The sequence below is a fragment of the Eschrichtius robustus genome, chromosome 15 (genome assembly GCF_028021215.1).
Source record: "Eschrichtius robustus isolate mEscRob2 chromosome 15, mEscRob2.pri, whole genome shotgun sequence".
Classification (NCBI taxonomy): domain Eukaryota; kingdom Metazoa; phylum Chordata; class Mammalia; order Artiodactyla; family Eschrichtiidae; genus Eschrichtius; species Eschrichtius robustus.
In genome coordinates this window covers 39,461,302-39,478,385 of record NC_090838.1, presented here as the reverse complement: position 1 = coordinate 39,478,385, position 17,084 = coordinate 39,461,302, and the positions used below count along the sequence as shown (strand labels likewise).

General features: G+C 39.7%; 1 protein-coding gene across 1 annotated transcript in view; it reads left to right on the top strand.

The window, feature by feature from the left end:
* The first annotated feature begins 347 nt into the window (after window positions 1-347).
* The window catches only part of STPG4 (sperm-tail PG-rich repeat containing 4), a 39,886-nt gene continuing 23,149 nt past the window's right edge, over window positions 348-17,084 (top strand). Inside the window, 4 exon segments of the mRNA XM_068564156.1 lie at window positions 348-761; window positions 2,414-2,470; window positions 3,607-3,864; window positions 16,714-16,778. Of these exon segments, the coding sequence (XP_068420257.1) occupies window positions 348-761; window positions 2,414-2,470; window positions 3,607-3,864; window positions 16,714-16,778 (794 nt within the window).

Genomic DNA, 17,084 nt, shown 5'->3' with positions numbered 1-17,084 from the left:
TAGAAACAATCTTAGGAAGTGGGTGCTATCCAAGGGGGGAAAGTGGTGGAGGGGTGGAGGTGGTGGTGGGATGAATTGGGAGATTGGGATTGACATGTATACACTAATATGTATAAAATAGATAATAACCTGCTGTATAAAAAAATAAAATTCAAAAAATGAATAAAGTGGGTGCTGAGGTTGATTTTTGCCTTAAATCTTAAGTATGCGTATCAAGCATGAGGTGATTTGGGAAAGGGCTGATGGAGATCCTGGGGCGCTTTAGCCTTTGCAGGTCTCCCTTGGCGCAGATACTTGCCGAGGGCTCTCTTGGCGACTCCCGCGCTCTCTAGGTTTCCTTACCACGCATGTGCCTGACAGTCTCGACCCATTTCCTCTGCGTGAGGCTTGCTGCGGGCCCTCCAAGCGTGTGCCCGCCTCCCTTCCCCCACATCGGGAGACGAACCTGGCGGGTGCCCTGCGCACGCTCAGGAGCCGGCGGACTGAGGCGCCTCCTGGCAACCGGACGCCAGCCTCGGCCTAGGGAGCGAGGCGGCAGCAATGGACCAGCCAATCATGGCCATCGCCTCCGCCGCAGTAAGGGAAGAAGCGAGGCGGGGAGGCCTCGGTACCGCCTTCCTTCCCTGCCCTCCCACCTCCACAACAACGTTCCCCTCGCCGAGCTCCGCCCCAAGTCCCACCTCTCTCTAATCCCGGGCTCTGGCGCCCCTCCGCTTCTCCCTACCTTCACGTCTGCACCTGCCGTCCTTTCTTCCCGATCGGTATTTGAATGTCACTTCGTTTGCTCTCCTCTTCCCTCGCTCTCCCCTATCCTTCCCATTCGCCCTTTGTTTTCTGTGTTGTTTTTTCCCCCTCTTACCTACTGCTAATTGCACTGGACAACTGTTTTAATAGGGTAATTAGATTTCTTTCACTTTCCCCTCTGTCTGCCGAGAGAATGCGTTTTTTCCTTCCTTAGTCTATTGGACACGTTTTTGCCCTGCTTCCTACTTTAGTATTTATAAAATATTTGAAAGTATCTTTGTTTAGTTTTTAAATAAATTTGGGCAAGGGATGTCTAGCCCGTCTTGTGTAAAGTGATTCACCCCTGAAGTGAATTGGAAGTGGGAGATAGGTGAAGTTGAGATCACCTGTCTTGGGCAAAACAGAACAGCAGCCGCCAATTACCTTCCTTTAGATGTATCATGTTTACTTCTCCCTTCTTCCCACCTCATTTCCGTGGTCCTAGGTAGAGGTGGAGGCCTGTCTCGACCTGCCTGAAGAAGTTTGATTTCTGTGACTATAAATGTGCAACAGAGAAGATTCAACATAAATCTAATAAAGGGAATGTATAGGAAGAAATTCAGACTTAGCAGTGCGTATGAAACAATGCTTTTTTAGAGAGATGCCTATATTTCATAGTAAAACTAAAGCCCAAGGGTACTTGTAAGTGGATATAAGTTGCTAGACAGGAATAATTAATTATCTCCGTTGACTGATTAGATTGTTTATTATTTTTAATGCCTTGTTGCTTGAGATAACCTATATTTCATAGTAATAACAAAAGTATTCTAAATGAAAGTAGAACTCAATATTTTAATGATTTTACCTACTGGAAATAGCACAAAAGGAAAAAACTAAACAACCGTGTTCTGTTGACAGTGAAGCTGAAACAAATATGGGATAATAAGTTGGTGTAAAGTACTTACTATGGAAGACAAGAGCGTGCTTGGAAACTGAAGACTATCAAAATAATCTGCTTCGTAACTTGACAGATGAGATGTTAAAAATAAAAGCTGCCACTTACTGAGCCCTGGTTGTGGGTACAGGTTTTACAATGCCTTATTTTCATGCCAGGCCTGGTGCCTTTTTTTGTATTCCTAAGAGGAAGCTGAGGTTCATGAGGGTTAACTTGCCTAGTGCTCCTAGCCAATGGCTGAGCTGGAGTTCAAGCCCAAATCATAGCATATGTAAATCCAGGAAATGGCAGTGTTCAACATTTGCCATATCGCCAGGAATTTGTATCCCAATATCCCATTAATTTGATGACTATACATTTTTACCTTGAGCTCCCTGAGCCATAAATCTTAATAACAATTATACTAACACAATTTTGGGTTTATACAACTCTTTTCCTAAGAGCACCAAATTTTGTCACCTCTAATTATTCTCATGACATCTCTGTGAGATGGGGATGTTTATTACTCTAATTTACCCAAAGGGAATTTAGATGTTTAAAAAGCACTTAAGGTCATAAAATAGTAATTTAAGGAAATATTACAGGCAAAATTTATCATTATGTAGCTTTTATTTTAATTCAGGCTGACCAGTTTGGTACTGGTATCCATTTCTTCAAGTACATGTTTTATAAGTGATATTTAACTTCCAGGGATCACTTCTAAAATGAATACGCACATTTTATGTTTATTAATAGAAACCAAGCCGGAAGGCATCTTTTGAAAGAGAAGGATGGTGGAGAATAGCATTAACAGTATGTATATTTTCATCCTTTCCTATTCAAAGTATTCTCATTCTTATTATAATCAGTCTAACCTGATTAAGTCACTAATACTTAATTTTAAGAAAACAATGGTTGTTCAAATCTACATGGGCCTATTTCATATTTATAATTTTAGTATCAGCATATGACTGAGAAACTAACTTTAAATTTTGAATGCTGTAAAAGCTTGGAAGTAAAACAACTCTAGGAATCCAGGTGTTTTACAGGATCTCTTGATAAAGTCAACCTAGTTTATGACCTTGGTGAGATTACACAAGGAAGAAAAAGCATGCATTCTGGAAATGTGTTTGATTTTGGTTTTTATCTTACTTAGATAAAAAGTAAGAGTCTATGATAACTTTTGTTAACATGGTCAATGTATGAAAACAAGACCATAATATACGAAAGAAAGATGACTGGAAGATCCGCCTCTCAAGATACATTGTTTCTATATGGCAGAAATATTTTCTGTTCACACCTTTCTATAACAGAGGGGCCTCAGGAGCCAAAACCTCCTTGGAATTGAACTAATTTTAATGGTAGAACTTAGCTCAGTGCTCAGTGGGAGGATGGCCACAAAAGCAGCAGCAACTAAACTGTCAGGTCTGGCCATTCAGCCATACTGTGGTTGTGATTTGAAAGTACCAAACCTCTTATGGGACTAATTAGGCCATGTATTCTGCCAGTTCATCCTCAGTCTCGTGTTATTATCCTTTAGCTTCCCACTTGAGGACTAGAAAGAAACACGTGGTATCTACTAAGCAGAAGTAGGATAACTTCTGTTTAGTCGCAAAGCTTATCCTGAGGGGGTCTCATGAGAGGCCTGACATTTACAGTCAAATTGAATCTCAAGTTTAAGTATCTCTGAAGCTACTTTTTAAAAAGTTAAAACTTCAACTATGGCCATAACCCATTTGCTATAATTTAGCAATTGTCTCAGAAAGGAAATCATCATGATTGTCTTGAAATATTGTTCTGGGGGGAGTGTTTACTCTATTTGATAGAATCTTATTAAACTGTAAAACAAAGAGAAATGCTACTTAGGAGTGACCTTTGCAAGAATGATGCTTCAAGAGATGTTAACCAGTTTACACACTGTCTTTAAAAATGATGTCAATTCTCCACAGAACACTCCTAATCCTGGCACTTACCACTTGAAAACTTTTATTGAAGAATCTCTATTAAATCCAGTGATAGCAACATACAGTTTTAAAAATGAAGGAAGGAAAAAACCACCTCTTCTGCAAAGAAACGATCTGGTACTAAATGACCTTCCCCAGTACATGCCTCCTGACTTCTTGGACTTGTTAAAGAAGCAAGTGGCCACCTACTCGTTTAAGGACAAACCACGGTCAAACCCCAGCACGCTGGTTTACAGAGATCAGGTAAAGCACTAATAGCAGCTGCCTTTGTATGGGAAAGCTACCAAGAGGCCCCGAGGAAAATATTCTCTATACTTAGAGTGTATCTTCCCCAGGAGAAACTGAAAACCTGTAGAATGCCTTATTTCGTCCAGAAATCAAACAAAGGGCTTTCTCATTTGCAAATATATCCAGCAAGGTGTATCCCTGTGAGACCTCCTCAACCTAAAGTGAGTACATGGGGAAATTTTTTTTCCCTCGCTGGGAACTGTTGGCAGGATTCCCCTGACTTGGGGTCTTATCTGTGATGGGGCCATGCTTCTGGTCTCTTCAAGCAGTTGATATGGTGTGCCCTCTTCTTTTAAAGAGAAAACTTTGCCTTTCAGTCAGTAGTCCTCTTATTAGAGCGTGAGTATAACTATACACCATAGGGAAGCTTTTGCAAGAATTTCTTGTAGAAATGAGCACCCTGGTACCAGGAGGGTCAGGGTGAACTCTCAGCTCCACCAGTTCATGCATCACATTGAGAATTCAGAGAACTGCTTGCTTATAGCCCTGGGCTAGGCTCTTCTGAGGGAAGATGTTCCTGACTTGGAAATATTTAAATAACGACACAAGAGCCCATAGATCAAGTGCTGAGATAAATAGTGTAAGAGGAAATGCCAGGGGGTGGGATTGAAAGTCTGGAAGGCTCCCTGGATTGAGTAGGACTCAAACTGGACCTTGGATAACATGACATTCGTGTGGTTCTTAACAGTTTGCTGTGAGTTTCCACATATATTCTCCTAGTAGTTCGTCACAGGCATTCTGAGATAGGCAAAACAGATGTTAATCCCCATTTTGCAGATGAGAAAACTGAGGTGAATAGAGACAAAGTAACTGGTTCTGAGGCACATAGCTAATAAAGAGGGGAGGCAGTACTTTTAACGGAGGGCTTCTGAGCCCCAGTTTGATGCTTTTTCCAGTCTACCTTGCGCCTCTGGCCTTGAATGAGGGGCAGTGTTTCAGGGGGTGGAATCTGAGGGAGGCGTTTCACGGGAGGGGCAGAGCACTGTCTGGGGCCTGCCCAAGGGCCAGAGTTGGGACTTGGACTTTGTTATTTGGGACTTTGGGCCTTAATATCTCCCATTTATAAAGGAGCTAATAATAGTATCAGTCTTCACCACCTTATCAGAATAATATGGTGATAACCTGAGAAGATGCATTGCCACAGGAGGTTGAATTAAATGGAAGGGGTGTGGTTAGTAGGGTGGACAAGAAATCTTCAGCAGGATGAGCACATGTCGTATCCAACTGTGAACCCTTCCTGCAGCTTTGCAAATTATAGCTTTGAAACAGGACAGGGTGATAAATGTTCATGGGATAAATCTTATCCCGTTTGGTTCAGTGGATGAATACAAACACTAAATTAGACTTTTATGACTTGGTATCAGGTAACCAGGCAACGTGTGAAATCGTTCTGGCCACCTCCAATACAAAATCATTCTTCGTTAGCCTCCCTCACCATTTAGTTCTCTTCTGCTTCCTCTCTTCTGGCTTTTAGAGGTTTCTAAGGGTAGGCCCAGGCCCACTGCTGAAAGGAGAAAACATAGATGGTTGGTATTAGGCAAAATTTAAAGCTTTAAAAGACCAAAAGAGTGTGGCTTACCCAGAGGGATGGATAAAAACCTTCTGAAAACACACTTTTCCTGTTTCTTTCCTTTCTTTCTCCTCTCTCTCCCTACCTCCCACAAAGGCTTGAGCTCCAGAAACTGGAAGAATTAAATGTTTTCCTAATTTTCTGTTTCAAAGGCATATAATAATATATTCACGAGAGGAGAGCTATTCAGATGTAACCCTGTTTAGTCACCAATAAAATTAATAATTCTGGTAAAGCAACTATACTCCAATAAAAATTAATTAAAAAAAAAAGAAATCCCTGCCTACTCTAAGGCTGTACACATATTCTCCTATGCTTTCTTCTAGAAACTTTGTAGTTCTGTCTTTTGAATCTAGGCATATGATCCTGCTTGCATTAAAGTGTTTGTATGAAGTGAAGTAGGAGAAAAAAATTCATAATTCTGTTTTTTTAATAGCAGAACTCAGTAAAATAATAATTGGAATTCGAGGTAGATACAGTATACATTATTGTTATTTATTAAGATAGAACAGCATTCTCAAGTGTCATAATTTTTAATAGAATATTATACTTTGTTAGTGCTGTTCTTCATTTGTAAGAAAGTTTTTACTATTTTTAACACCTTTATTCTGAAGCATGTAACTCAAGAGGAGAATCTATATCAAAGAATCATATGTGCATAGATATATTTATATTCACATTTGAATGTGTATGTGTGTATACTCATCTATATCTGGCTCTTTCCAAAGAGTATTTGATATAGACCTACAAATTTTACGGTACTTTTTTTCTTATTAGAGAAATAATGTTTTTATTTTAGAATATATGTACAGAAGTGGGACCTCTTCTCTCCATTATATAATTTTATGACCTGCTTTTTCCCACTGTTGCAGTCATCCCAGTAACCCCTGTGTTACTGCACCTTATTTCTGGATGATTTTAGCTCCCTTTGCACCCTGTCACTCTTTCCATTACTCCTGTCATAATTTCAGTACACGCATAGATGATGATTTTCCAACAATCTGGCTTCTCAGTTTCTTGAACTCTCCTGCACTTCCGCCCTCACTCCTTAAATTTTTTTCAACACCATTCATTTCAACCCTCCTTAATTTCAGTTGCATGCATCCCGCTCTGATCACTCTCCCGTGGTCTTCTGCCTTACCCACTCTAGTATCCCAATCTCAACAATTCTTCTGTTCCCACCCAGTCTACAATCCATTGATCCCACTGTTGCCTGAAAAATGAGTTTGCCTCCTTGTGGGTGTCGAACCAGAAGATACAACTAAGCCAAAGAGCGGGAGGAGGAAGGATTTATTACTTGCAGCCAGTTAGGAGAAAACAGGTATCTTTCCCAAAGCAGTGTCTCCCCAACAGCAAAATTGGGCAAGTCTAAAGCTAAAGGTACATGCATATTCATGAGGGTGCTTGAGCAGAGGAGGATTCAGCGTAGGATCAGGGCAAAGGTCGACAGAGTCCAAGCTTTAGTTGATTGAAGTCAGGAGGATCAGCATCATCCTTCTATCCCCCACCTGGGTGGAGGCCTTAGTTCCTGCAGAACTCAAAGACGTGTATCAAATTGTTACGTAGATCCCTTGAGGAGGAACTGGGACTCTGTTTTATCGCTGACCTATTGTTCCTTGACTGCTTTTCCTCTGTTCCTGCATTTCCTCACTTCCCTTAAGATCATTAATTACCGAGGCCAGGCTTAGATCACAAAATGGCTTAGGCCAAAAATGGCTTCTCTTATGTCAGGAAAGCCATGCCTGGTTCTCTTTCTCTGGGGACTCCCTACCCCATCTGCTTATACTACCACCTTTCATTGCTGCTCAACTTTCAGTGCTTTCTTTCCTTTCGAAGCTTAGGTTAATCATTAGAGTTACTCCCTGCACACGCCCTCAATTCCCTGGCCCCTGATGGCTCATCTTACTTGTTTGGCAAAGCCACAACCCTGGTCAAATCTCTCTTCGGACTTTGAACCTGCATCTGTGTAGCCAAATGACTAGTCTCATTTTAAATTCTTCACCTCCTGTGGGCCCAGAATGGACTTCCCTAGTCTGTTTACCCATTCTCCTGGGTAGCTCTCTCTCACATCTCCCCTCTTTCCAAACCCCTGACACCTCCTCCTCAATCCTCATTCCTGTTTTCCTCTTCTCAGCCTTTTGGCCGGTTCAGCCCCTCTTCCCTGCCCTCTTCCTGTTGGAGCACCAGGCACACAACACCTCTTCCCCATCTACACTCACTCCCCGCTGATCTGATTCAGTCTCAAGGCTTTGAACACCAGTTATTTGTTTGTGATTTCTGAATGTATATCTCCTGCCCAGCCTTCTCTGTTGAACTCCAGACTTGTATATCCAACTGCCTTTTTGACTTCTCCATTTTATGTCAAATTTAGGGTTTCTCACCCTTGGCACTATTGACTCTTGGGTCAGGATAATTCTTTGTGGTAGGGGGCGGTTCTGTGCTTTGTAGGATGTTTAGCAGCATTTCAGGATAATTAGATGCCAATTAGCAATCCCCCCTCCAAGTTGTAACAACTGAAACTGTCTCCAGACATTGCCCAAATGTCCCCTGAGGAAGTGGGGAAACAAAAACCAAAAAAACACTCCTGATTGAGAACCTCTGGGTTCAGGCTTTGTGATAGTCGGTGTGATCTCTGAGTGGCTGTTTTCAGGGCCAACAGGTTGATGGTGGATAGGCTTCATTTGTGACCTCACCTCTTGTGTCTCCCCTCACTCTCATCCTGCCCCACTGACCTCATCCTGGCTGCTTCTTGAATTTGCTACTCCCACTCTGACCTCCGGGTCTTTGCACTGGATCTTCCTTCATATGCTCTTATCCCAGATATCTGCATGGCTTACCCCCTCTCCTTCAAGTCTTTGTTCAAGTGTCACCTTCTCAATGAGCCTCATTTAAATTGGCCACCTGACACTCCTGACCTTCCTACCCTGCTCTTTCATTGTTTCCATAGCACCTAGAGCCCTCAGTATACTATATAATTTATTTGCACTTTGCATTTATTATTTGTTGTCCGCCTCCTTCCGTGAGAGTGAAGCTTCATGAGGACATGAATACTTATCCGCTTTGTTCACTGTTACATCTTTGCCTCTAGAACAGTGTCTGATGGTTAATATTTGTTGAATGCATGAATGAATTAATGATTGCTTACATTTCTGAAATCTGACTCGGCCTTACTCATTTTGGTTCCTTGGATGTGTGATTATCTTTGACTGTGTGTTGCTCGTTCCCACTGAAAGGTTGTTTTCATGAATTCCCTAAGATGAAAGCCTTTTTCCTTCAGAGAAGGTTTGCTTTTGGTTCTGCTAATACTTAGGGGAGCTACCAGTTTGGTGCCACTTGAAATACACTGCTTATGTAATCTTGGATCACTCTAGTGATGGGCATTTGGACTGAATCCATGAAAGGAACCAGCCCACGGTTACAGTCTCTCAAGGATGTGTTTCTTCCCCCTCTCCCAATTCTCCTTAGCACCAGGACAACTCTTTTTGCAGTCCCTAGCATTGGGGTGAGGTGGTAGGTTTGCTTTCAGGAAGTCCCCTTTTAGGGCCTCCAATTCCTGTTGGTAGGACTTCCATTAAATCAGCAACATTGATGGTCCAGGCTTTGGCCTCTGGATCCTTCTAGGGCTCTGAAGTTCACTCAAACCCAGCTCTGTTCCTCTGCTGAGTTTAGTCTGGACCAGCATACATCCTCTGAGCAAAACTGGGCCATTTGCCTGTCTGGTTTCTTGCTATCTCTTGGTTTGGGGGGGTTTATATTCCTTATTGTCATCAATTTCATATCTTTTTAAAAGCTCTTGTCTACTTTTAATATTTCAACTCTCATTTCTAGTAGTTGTCTGCAGTAGGAAGTTTCATCATCCATATAACCTAGGCTGCCATTAGCAGAAAGCAGAACTCTTTTTTTCCCCTTGGAAGTATATTGTGAATCTTTTCCACACCATCATGTATTCTCTACATCATTTTAAATAGCTGCATAGTATTCTACTGTAAGGACATAACCTAATACTAATACTGCATATTCAGTCATTTCCTGCTTTTAGTCAGAGAGTGGAGTTGTTGAGGAAAGGGCATGTAGATGTCTAAGTCTTTTGAGATGCATTGCCAAAATGCCCCACAGAAAAATTGTGCCCCAGTGCCACTCCACCTTGCAGAGTATCAGTCCAGGACCATTTAAAATGCACTGTTTATGTTTTCAACTGGAAACCTGGATCCAGTGATTTAAATGGGAAAGTTTAAAGCCTAAGCTTGAAATCAACATGGTAGGGGAGTTTCAGAGCAACCCAAAGTCAAATAAGTCTGTGCCAGAGTTTCCCTACAATGAAGGGGGCGAGGAGAAGATGGTGACTCTGCCCCAGTCTGTAGGCAATGAGTCAGTACTGGCCAAGGTCAGCCAATGCAGAAGAGTAGAGTGCTATCAGGGAGTGAAGCTGCAAGGGAGTTTCAAGAAACACTGACCACTAACTGCATGGCTTCAACACTCTTGCATCAAAGGGTAAAAATGAGTCATGCTCTCTTATAATGCAATTGAAATGGACATTCTGGTTTAAAAATGAGCAAAGACACCAAAAAAAAACTATTAGAACTAATAAATGAATTTGGTGAAGTTGCAGGGTACAAGATTAATATACAGAAATCTGTTGCTTTTCTATACTCTAATAATGAACTGTCAGAAAGAGAAAGCAAGAAGACAATCTCAGTTAAAATCACAGCAAAAAGCATAAAATACCCAGGAATAAACTTAACCAAGGAGGTGAAAGGCCTATACTCTGAAAACTATAAAATACTGATGAAGGAAATTGAAAGTGATACAAAGAGATGGAAAGATATTTCACGTTCATGGCTTGGAAGAGTTAGTATGGTTAAAACGTCCATACTTCCCAAAGAAATCTACAGATTTAATGTAACCCCTATGAAAATACCCATGACATTTTTCATATAACTAGAACAAATAATCCTACAATTTATATGGAACCACAGAAGACCCTGAATAGCCAAAGCAATCTTGAGATAAAAGAACAAAGCCGGAATTATGACTCTCCCTGACTTCAGACTATACTACAAAGCTATAGTGATCAAAACAGCATGGTACTGGCACAAAAACAGACACATAGATTAATGGAACAGAATAGAGAGCCCAGAAGCAAACCCACGCACTTACAGTCAGTTAAGCTACAACAAAGGAGGGAAGAATATACAATGGGGAAAAGACTGTCTTGTCAGTAAGTGCTGCTGGGAAAACTGGGCAGCTACATGTGAAAGAATGAAATTAGAACATTTTCCCACATCATATACAAAAATAAACTCAATGGATTAAAGACCTAAATGTAAGACCAGAAACCATAAAGCTTCTAGAACAAAACATAGGCAGAACACTCTCTGACATAAATTGCTGCAATATTTTTTTGGATATGTCTCTTCAGGCAAAGGAAACTAAAGCAAAAATAAACAAATGGGACCTAATTAAATTTAAAAGCTTTTGCACAGCAAAGGAAACCATCAACAAAATGAAAAGACAACCTACTAAATGGGAGAAAATATTTACAAATGATATGACCAATAAGGAAGGTGTTAATATACAAAATAAATAAACAGTTCACACAACTCAATAAAAAAAAAAACAAACCCAAAACCAAGACAATTAAAAATGGTAGAAGACCTGAATAGACATTTTTCCAAAGAAGACATACAGATGGCCAGCAGGCACATGAAAAGGTGCTCAACATTGCTAATGATCAGAGAAATGCAAATAAAAATGAACAGATGATACGAGCTAGCAATTCACAAAGAGATATACCAGTTGCTAAAAAACATAAAGTGATGCTTGGCTTCCACTAATTATTAAATAATTACAAAAGAACAAAAGCAGGTAGACACAATTTTTTGCCTGTCGAATGATCAACAATTTAAGTTGGATGATACCCATTATATTGGCAAAGGGAGTACAGAAAGAGATATTCTGTATGCATACAAATTGTTGCAAGTATTTTGGAGGATGGTTTGTCAATTCTTGTTCATATTTTAAATGCACATAGGGACCATTCCACTGTCAGGAATTTACCCTAAAAACGGTCTTTTTAAAAAATATATTTATTTTATTTATTTAATTTCTTTATTTTTTGGGGTGTGTCAGGTCTTAGTTGCAGCATGCGGGATCCTTCGCTGCTGCGTGCGAGCTTCTCTAGTTGTGGTGGGCAGTCTTCTCTCTAGTTGTGGTGTGGGTTTTTTTTTTTCTCTCTCTAGTTGTGGCGCACCGGCTCCAGGCACACCTGGGCTCTATAGTTTGCGGCACACAGGCTCTCTCATTGAGGCACACGAGCTCAGTAGTTCCTACAAATAGTCTTATTAAAGTACACTGAGGTATTTATATAAAATACTGCAGCATTGTTCATAAATTTATCTAACTAGAGGGCTAGTTATATAATGGTACATCCATACAATGCTGTGCTACCATTAAAAATAATAAGGTATATCTATCTGTGTTGATATGGAAGCATCTCCAAGATATATTATTAAATGAAAAAACTCAAGGAACAGACCAATATTTATAGCATAATCCCATTTGTAAAAATAAAAACAATTCTATATACGATGTTAAATGCATATTGTTTTCTTGGGTGATACTTAAGCAATCATTAACAGTGGTTTCCATTTAGGAAGCAGAGGTTAGGTAGGGGGCAAAGAGACTTACCTTTAATTTTTTTTTCTTTCTATAGATTTGACTTGTTTTCAGTGTGCAAGTAATAGTCTTTTCAATCATGTTCATTTGTAGAAATCAAAAATTTTTCCAACTAATATTTTTGCTCTTATTTCTTTTCATTTTCCATTTTAAAACTTATTCACTTCCTAGGCTGGAGACATTTCAATGAAAAGCACAATTAAACAAAATTTAAAATTTCTTCAAACTTCTGTCTAGGTTAGCTTTAGCATTGTCTTAGAAGATGAAACTTATGTGAAAAGAAACAAATGTGGTGATTCTGCCCCCTCCACCTCCCAATATCTGTTTTAGGTTAAAAGGAGGTAGGCAGGATGGAAAGGCACCCCTATTAACTCAGAGAATGAATCCAAGGATCCATTTCAATGTGTTCAAAAGACATCCTTGAACAGCTGATTGGGAGATGATGGTTGAGAAAATCTAACCATTTCATTGGTTTTTGTTAGCTGTGTTCATAGCTGTGATCAAGTATCTCTGAAGACATGTTTATTTGCAAAGTGCTCCATGGTAAAATAACGGCTGAAGGAATGAATTTTCAACAGGATGGTTTTTCATTGAGCAAGGTATCAACAGAGAGAAACTTTGTGCCTAGGAGGGGGCTGGCAGGTAATACTTCAGGGATCCGAAGACTTAAGTGTTAGAATAATGAAGAGCAAAGCATACATAAGATGGAACAATTCATCATGCAATTAAATGAAAATAAAATGGTGCTCAAATTTGGCTCATTTAGCAGATATTATTTGAGGATGAACTCTCATAGAGCAACTGCAAGGCAGAGCAATGATTGTCACAAGTAAATTTGTGAAGAGAATGGTAAATGAAAGTGAATCTGAAAGACGGATACAGAAGACATCTCAGAGACTGGGACTCACATAGTTTCTGGAGCTGATGAAAATTACAGGGTGCTGGTAAGAACATCATTGGTACCATTAGGCAGGCATATTTTGGAGAAAGTCCAATGTTGTCTATTTCTCAGACCATAAAGATGTCTGGGTGGTGAGTCACTGATACTTCCATGTGAAGCAAGAGACCATTTCTCAGAGAAGAAGACACACTGGATGAAATTTCCACCAGTAGTACCTAAAAATATTGTACCTGACAGTCTTTTGGCTACATTCATCTTATGTGTATCCTGTTAGGATTTCTAATGGACTGAAAAATCCACCGTAGAAGAGACTGTCTCTCTGCCCGTTGTGAAACATTGCAAACTACCTGGGTGGCTCCACTATCCTTGGGTCTGTGGATATTAGCCCTGAGGTAAGGGAAATAAGGGAGTGTCAGGAACTGGTAAGCACAGAGAGTGGGATGTGTGAAGGAAGGGAGGGAGGGAAGGAAAGAGAATGAGAAGCCAGGGGAAGACTGACTGGACCTCCAGAACTTCCTATGTTCAAGGAGCTGGCAGGGAGGAGTTACATTACTGAATCCTGGGGAGAATCCTTCCCAAAATGGAAGGATTCTATGGTGTTCCTCCTTCTTAGAATCCCTCTCTTGCCTCCCTCAAGGAAGTCTTACCTTCCTTAAAACCCCACTCAAATCTCACTGTCTTTACCATCTTTAGATCCCCCAGTTGGATTTATTTATTTATTTCCCCCCAGCTTTATTGAGGTGTAATTGACAAATAAAATCGAATATATTTAAGGTGTACAGCATGATGATTTGTTTTATATATACACACACACACACACACACACACACACATATTGTGAAATGATTACCACAATCAAGTTAATTAGCACATCCATCACCTCACACGGTTACCATTGTGTGTGTGTGTGTGTGTGATAAGAGCACATAAGAATGGGGACTTCCCTGGCAGTCCAGCGGTTAAGACTCCACACTTCTGCTGTGCGGGTTCGATCCCTGGTTGCAGAACTAAGATCCCACATGCCATGAGACACAGCCAAATAATTAAAAGAAAAACAAAAAAACAAAACCACAAAGCACATAAGATCTTCTCTCTTAGCAGTTTTCAAGTATACAATACAATATTATTAACTATAGTCACCATGCTCTACATTTTATCTCCAGAACTTATTCATCTTAAAAGTTTGTACCTTTTGACCAACATCTCCCCATTTCCCCCACCTGCCAATCTGGGAACCACCATTTTACTCTCTGTTTCTATGAGTACAGCCCTTTTAGATTGCACATATAAGTGTTACAAAACGGTATTTGTCTTTCTCTGGCTTATTCAACTTGGCATAATATTCTCCAGGTTCATCCATGTTGTTGCAAATGGTAGGCTCGCCTTCTTTTTTATGGCTGAACAACATTCCAATATAGTATATGCATTAAGGGAATATATATCACATTTTCATTATCCATTCACCCATGGATGGGCACCTAGGTTATTTCCATAGCTCGGTTATTGTGAATAATGCTGCAGTGAACATGGGACTGCAGGTACCTCTTCCAAATATTGATTTTGTTTCCTTCAGATATATACCCAGAAGTGGGATTGCTAGATCATATGGTAGTTCTGTTTTTATTTTTTGAGGAGCCTCCATACTGTTTTCCATAATGGCTATACAATTTTATATTCCCACCAAAGTGCACAAGGGTTCCCTTTTCTCCACATCCTCACCAACACTAGTTATTTCTTGTCTTTTTGATAATAGCCATTCTAACTGGTGTGAGGTGATATCTCATTGTGGTTTTGGTTTTCATTTCCCTGATGATTAGTGATGTTGAGCACCTTTCCATGTACTTGTTGGTCATTTGTCTGTCTTCTATGGCAAAGTGTCTATTCAGGTCTTTTGCCCGTTTTTAAATTTGATTACTTGTCTTTTTGCTATTGAGTTGTATGGGTTCCTTATATATTTTAGATATGAACACCTTATCAGATATATGGTTTGCAAATATTTTCTCCCATTCCTTAGGTTGCCTTTGCATTTTATTGATTGTTTCCTTGGCTATACTTTGATGTAGTCCCACTTGTTTATTTTTGCTTTTGTTGCCTGTACTTTTGGTGTCATATCTAAAACAATCATTGCCGAGACCAGTGTCAAGGAGATTTTTCTGTATGTTTTCTTTTAGGTGTTTTATCATTTCATATGTTATGTTTAAGTATTCAATCATTTTGAGTTAGTATTTGTGCATAAGATAGGGTTTAGTTTTGTTCTTTTGCATGTGGATATCCAGTCTCCCCAATACCATTTATTGAAGGGACTATCCTTTCCCTATTGTGTATTCTTGGTGCCCTTGTCAAAGATTAGTTGACTGTTTCTGTGTGGATTTATTTCTGGGCTCTCTATTTTCGTCCATTAGTCTATGTGTCTGTTTTTATTCTGGTATCATACTGTTTTGATTACTGTAGCTCTGTAATATAGTTTGAAATCAGGAAGTGTGATCCCTCCAGCTTTGTTCTTCTTTCTCAAGATTGCTTTGACTATCTGGTGGGGCCGTTTGTGGTTCCATACTGAATTTAGGATCGTTTCTTCTATATCTTTGAAAAAATGCTACTGGGATTTTGATAGAAATTGCACTGAACCTGTAGATTGCTTTGGATAATATGGATATTTTAACAATATTAATTCTTCTAATCCATAAACATGGGATATCTTTCCATTTATTTGTGTCTTCTTCAGTTTCTTTCATCAGTGTCTTATAGTTTTCAGTGTACAGATCTTCCATCTCCTTAGTTAAATTTATTCCTAAGTATTTTATGTTTTGGTGCTATTGTAAATGAGATTGTTTTCTTAATTTCTTTTTCAGATACTTCATTGTTAGTGTATAGAAACTCAACTGATTTTTTTTTCAACTGATTTTTGTATGTTGTTTTTGTATCCTGCAACTTTACTGAATTTGCTTATTAGTTCAAACAGTTTTTTGGTGGAGTCTTTAGAGTTTTTTATATATAAGATTATGTCATCTGCAAACAGGGACAGTTTTACTTCTTCCTTTCCAATTTGGTTGCCTTTTATTTCTTTTTCTTGCCTAATTACTCTGGCTAGGACTTCCAGTACTATGTTGAATAGGAATGGAGACATAGGCACCCTTGTCCTGTTCCTGACCTTAGAGGAAATGCTTTTAGCTTTTCACCATTGAGTATGTGATGTTAACTCTTGGTCACCCAGTTGGGTTAATCTCTCCCTATCCCCGACATCTCCAATCTTTCTTTTAGTGTAGATTATAGTGTTTTATATAAGCATTGTTTATGTATTATGAGAACACTCCTGTGTTCCCCACCATACCTAGCACAGTTCTTTACCAACAGAGCAGGCTCACTAACTGGTGGTCAATTGGATCTGTTGAATCTAGTACATTTAAAATATGATTAATTGTACAGCATTTTTCTCCATACCACTGTAGGCATACTGTCATAATATTCACCATGAAAAGTGAATATCTGTTGAGTGTTTTGAAGCTCTACCTTTGAAAGTGTACCTTTTCCACTCTTAAAATAGAAAATAAATTATTTAATGTTGTATGGTAATAAAGTAAAGGGTTATGAATGATAGATAATAAAGTGAGTTTGAGACCTGTATTAATCTATTATTGGTGTCCTTGTCCATTCTGTGTAGTCAGTTCAGCTTTTGCCAGGACAATACGAGCTACTTCCTGCACCAGTTCCCAAGCATGCTTCCAGGTAATTATATACTTATTAAATTGCTTTTACTAATTTCACTCATGCCTTTCTATTTACATACTTAACCACCAACACTAATGACTTTTTTTTTTTTGGCTGCATTAGGTCTTTGTTGCTGTGCACGGGCTTCTCATTGTGGTGGCTTCTCTTGTGGAGCCTGGGCTCTAGGCGCATGGGCTTCAGTAGTGGCAGCACGTGGGCTCAGTAGTTGTGGTGCGTGGGCTCTAGGGCACGCGGGCTTCAATAGTTGTGGCGCTCAGGCTTAGTTGCTCCGCAGCATGTGTGATATTCCAGGCCCAGGGATCT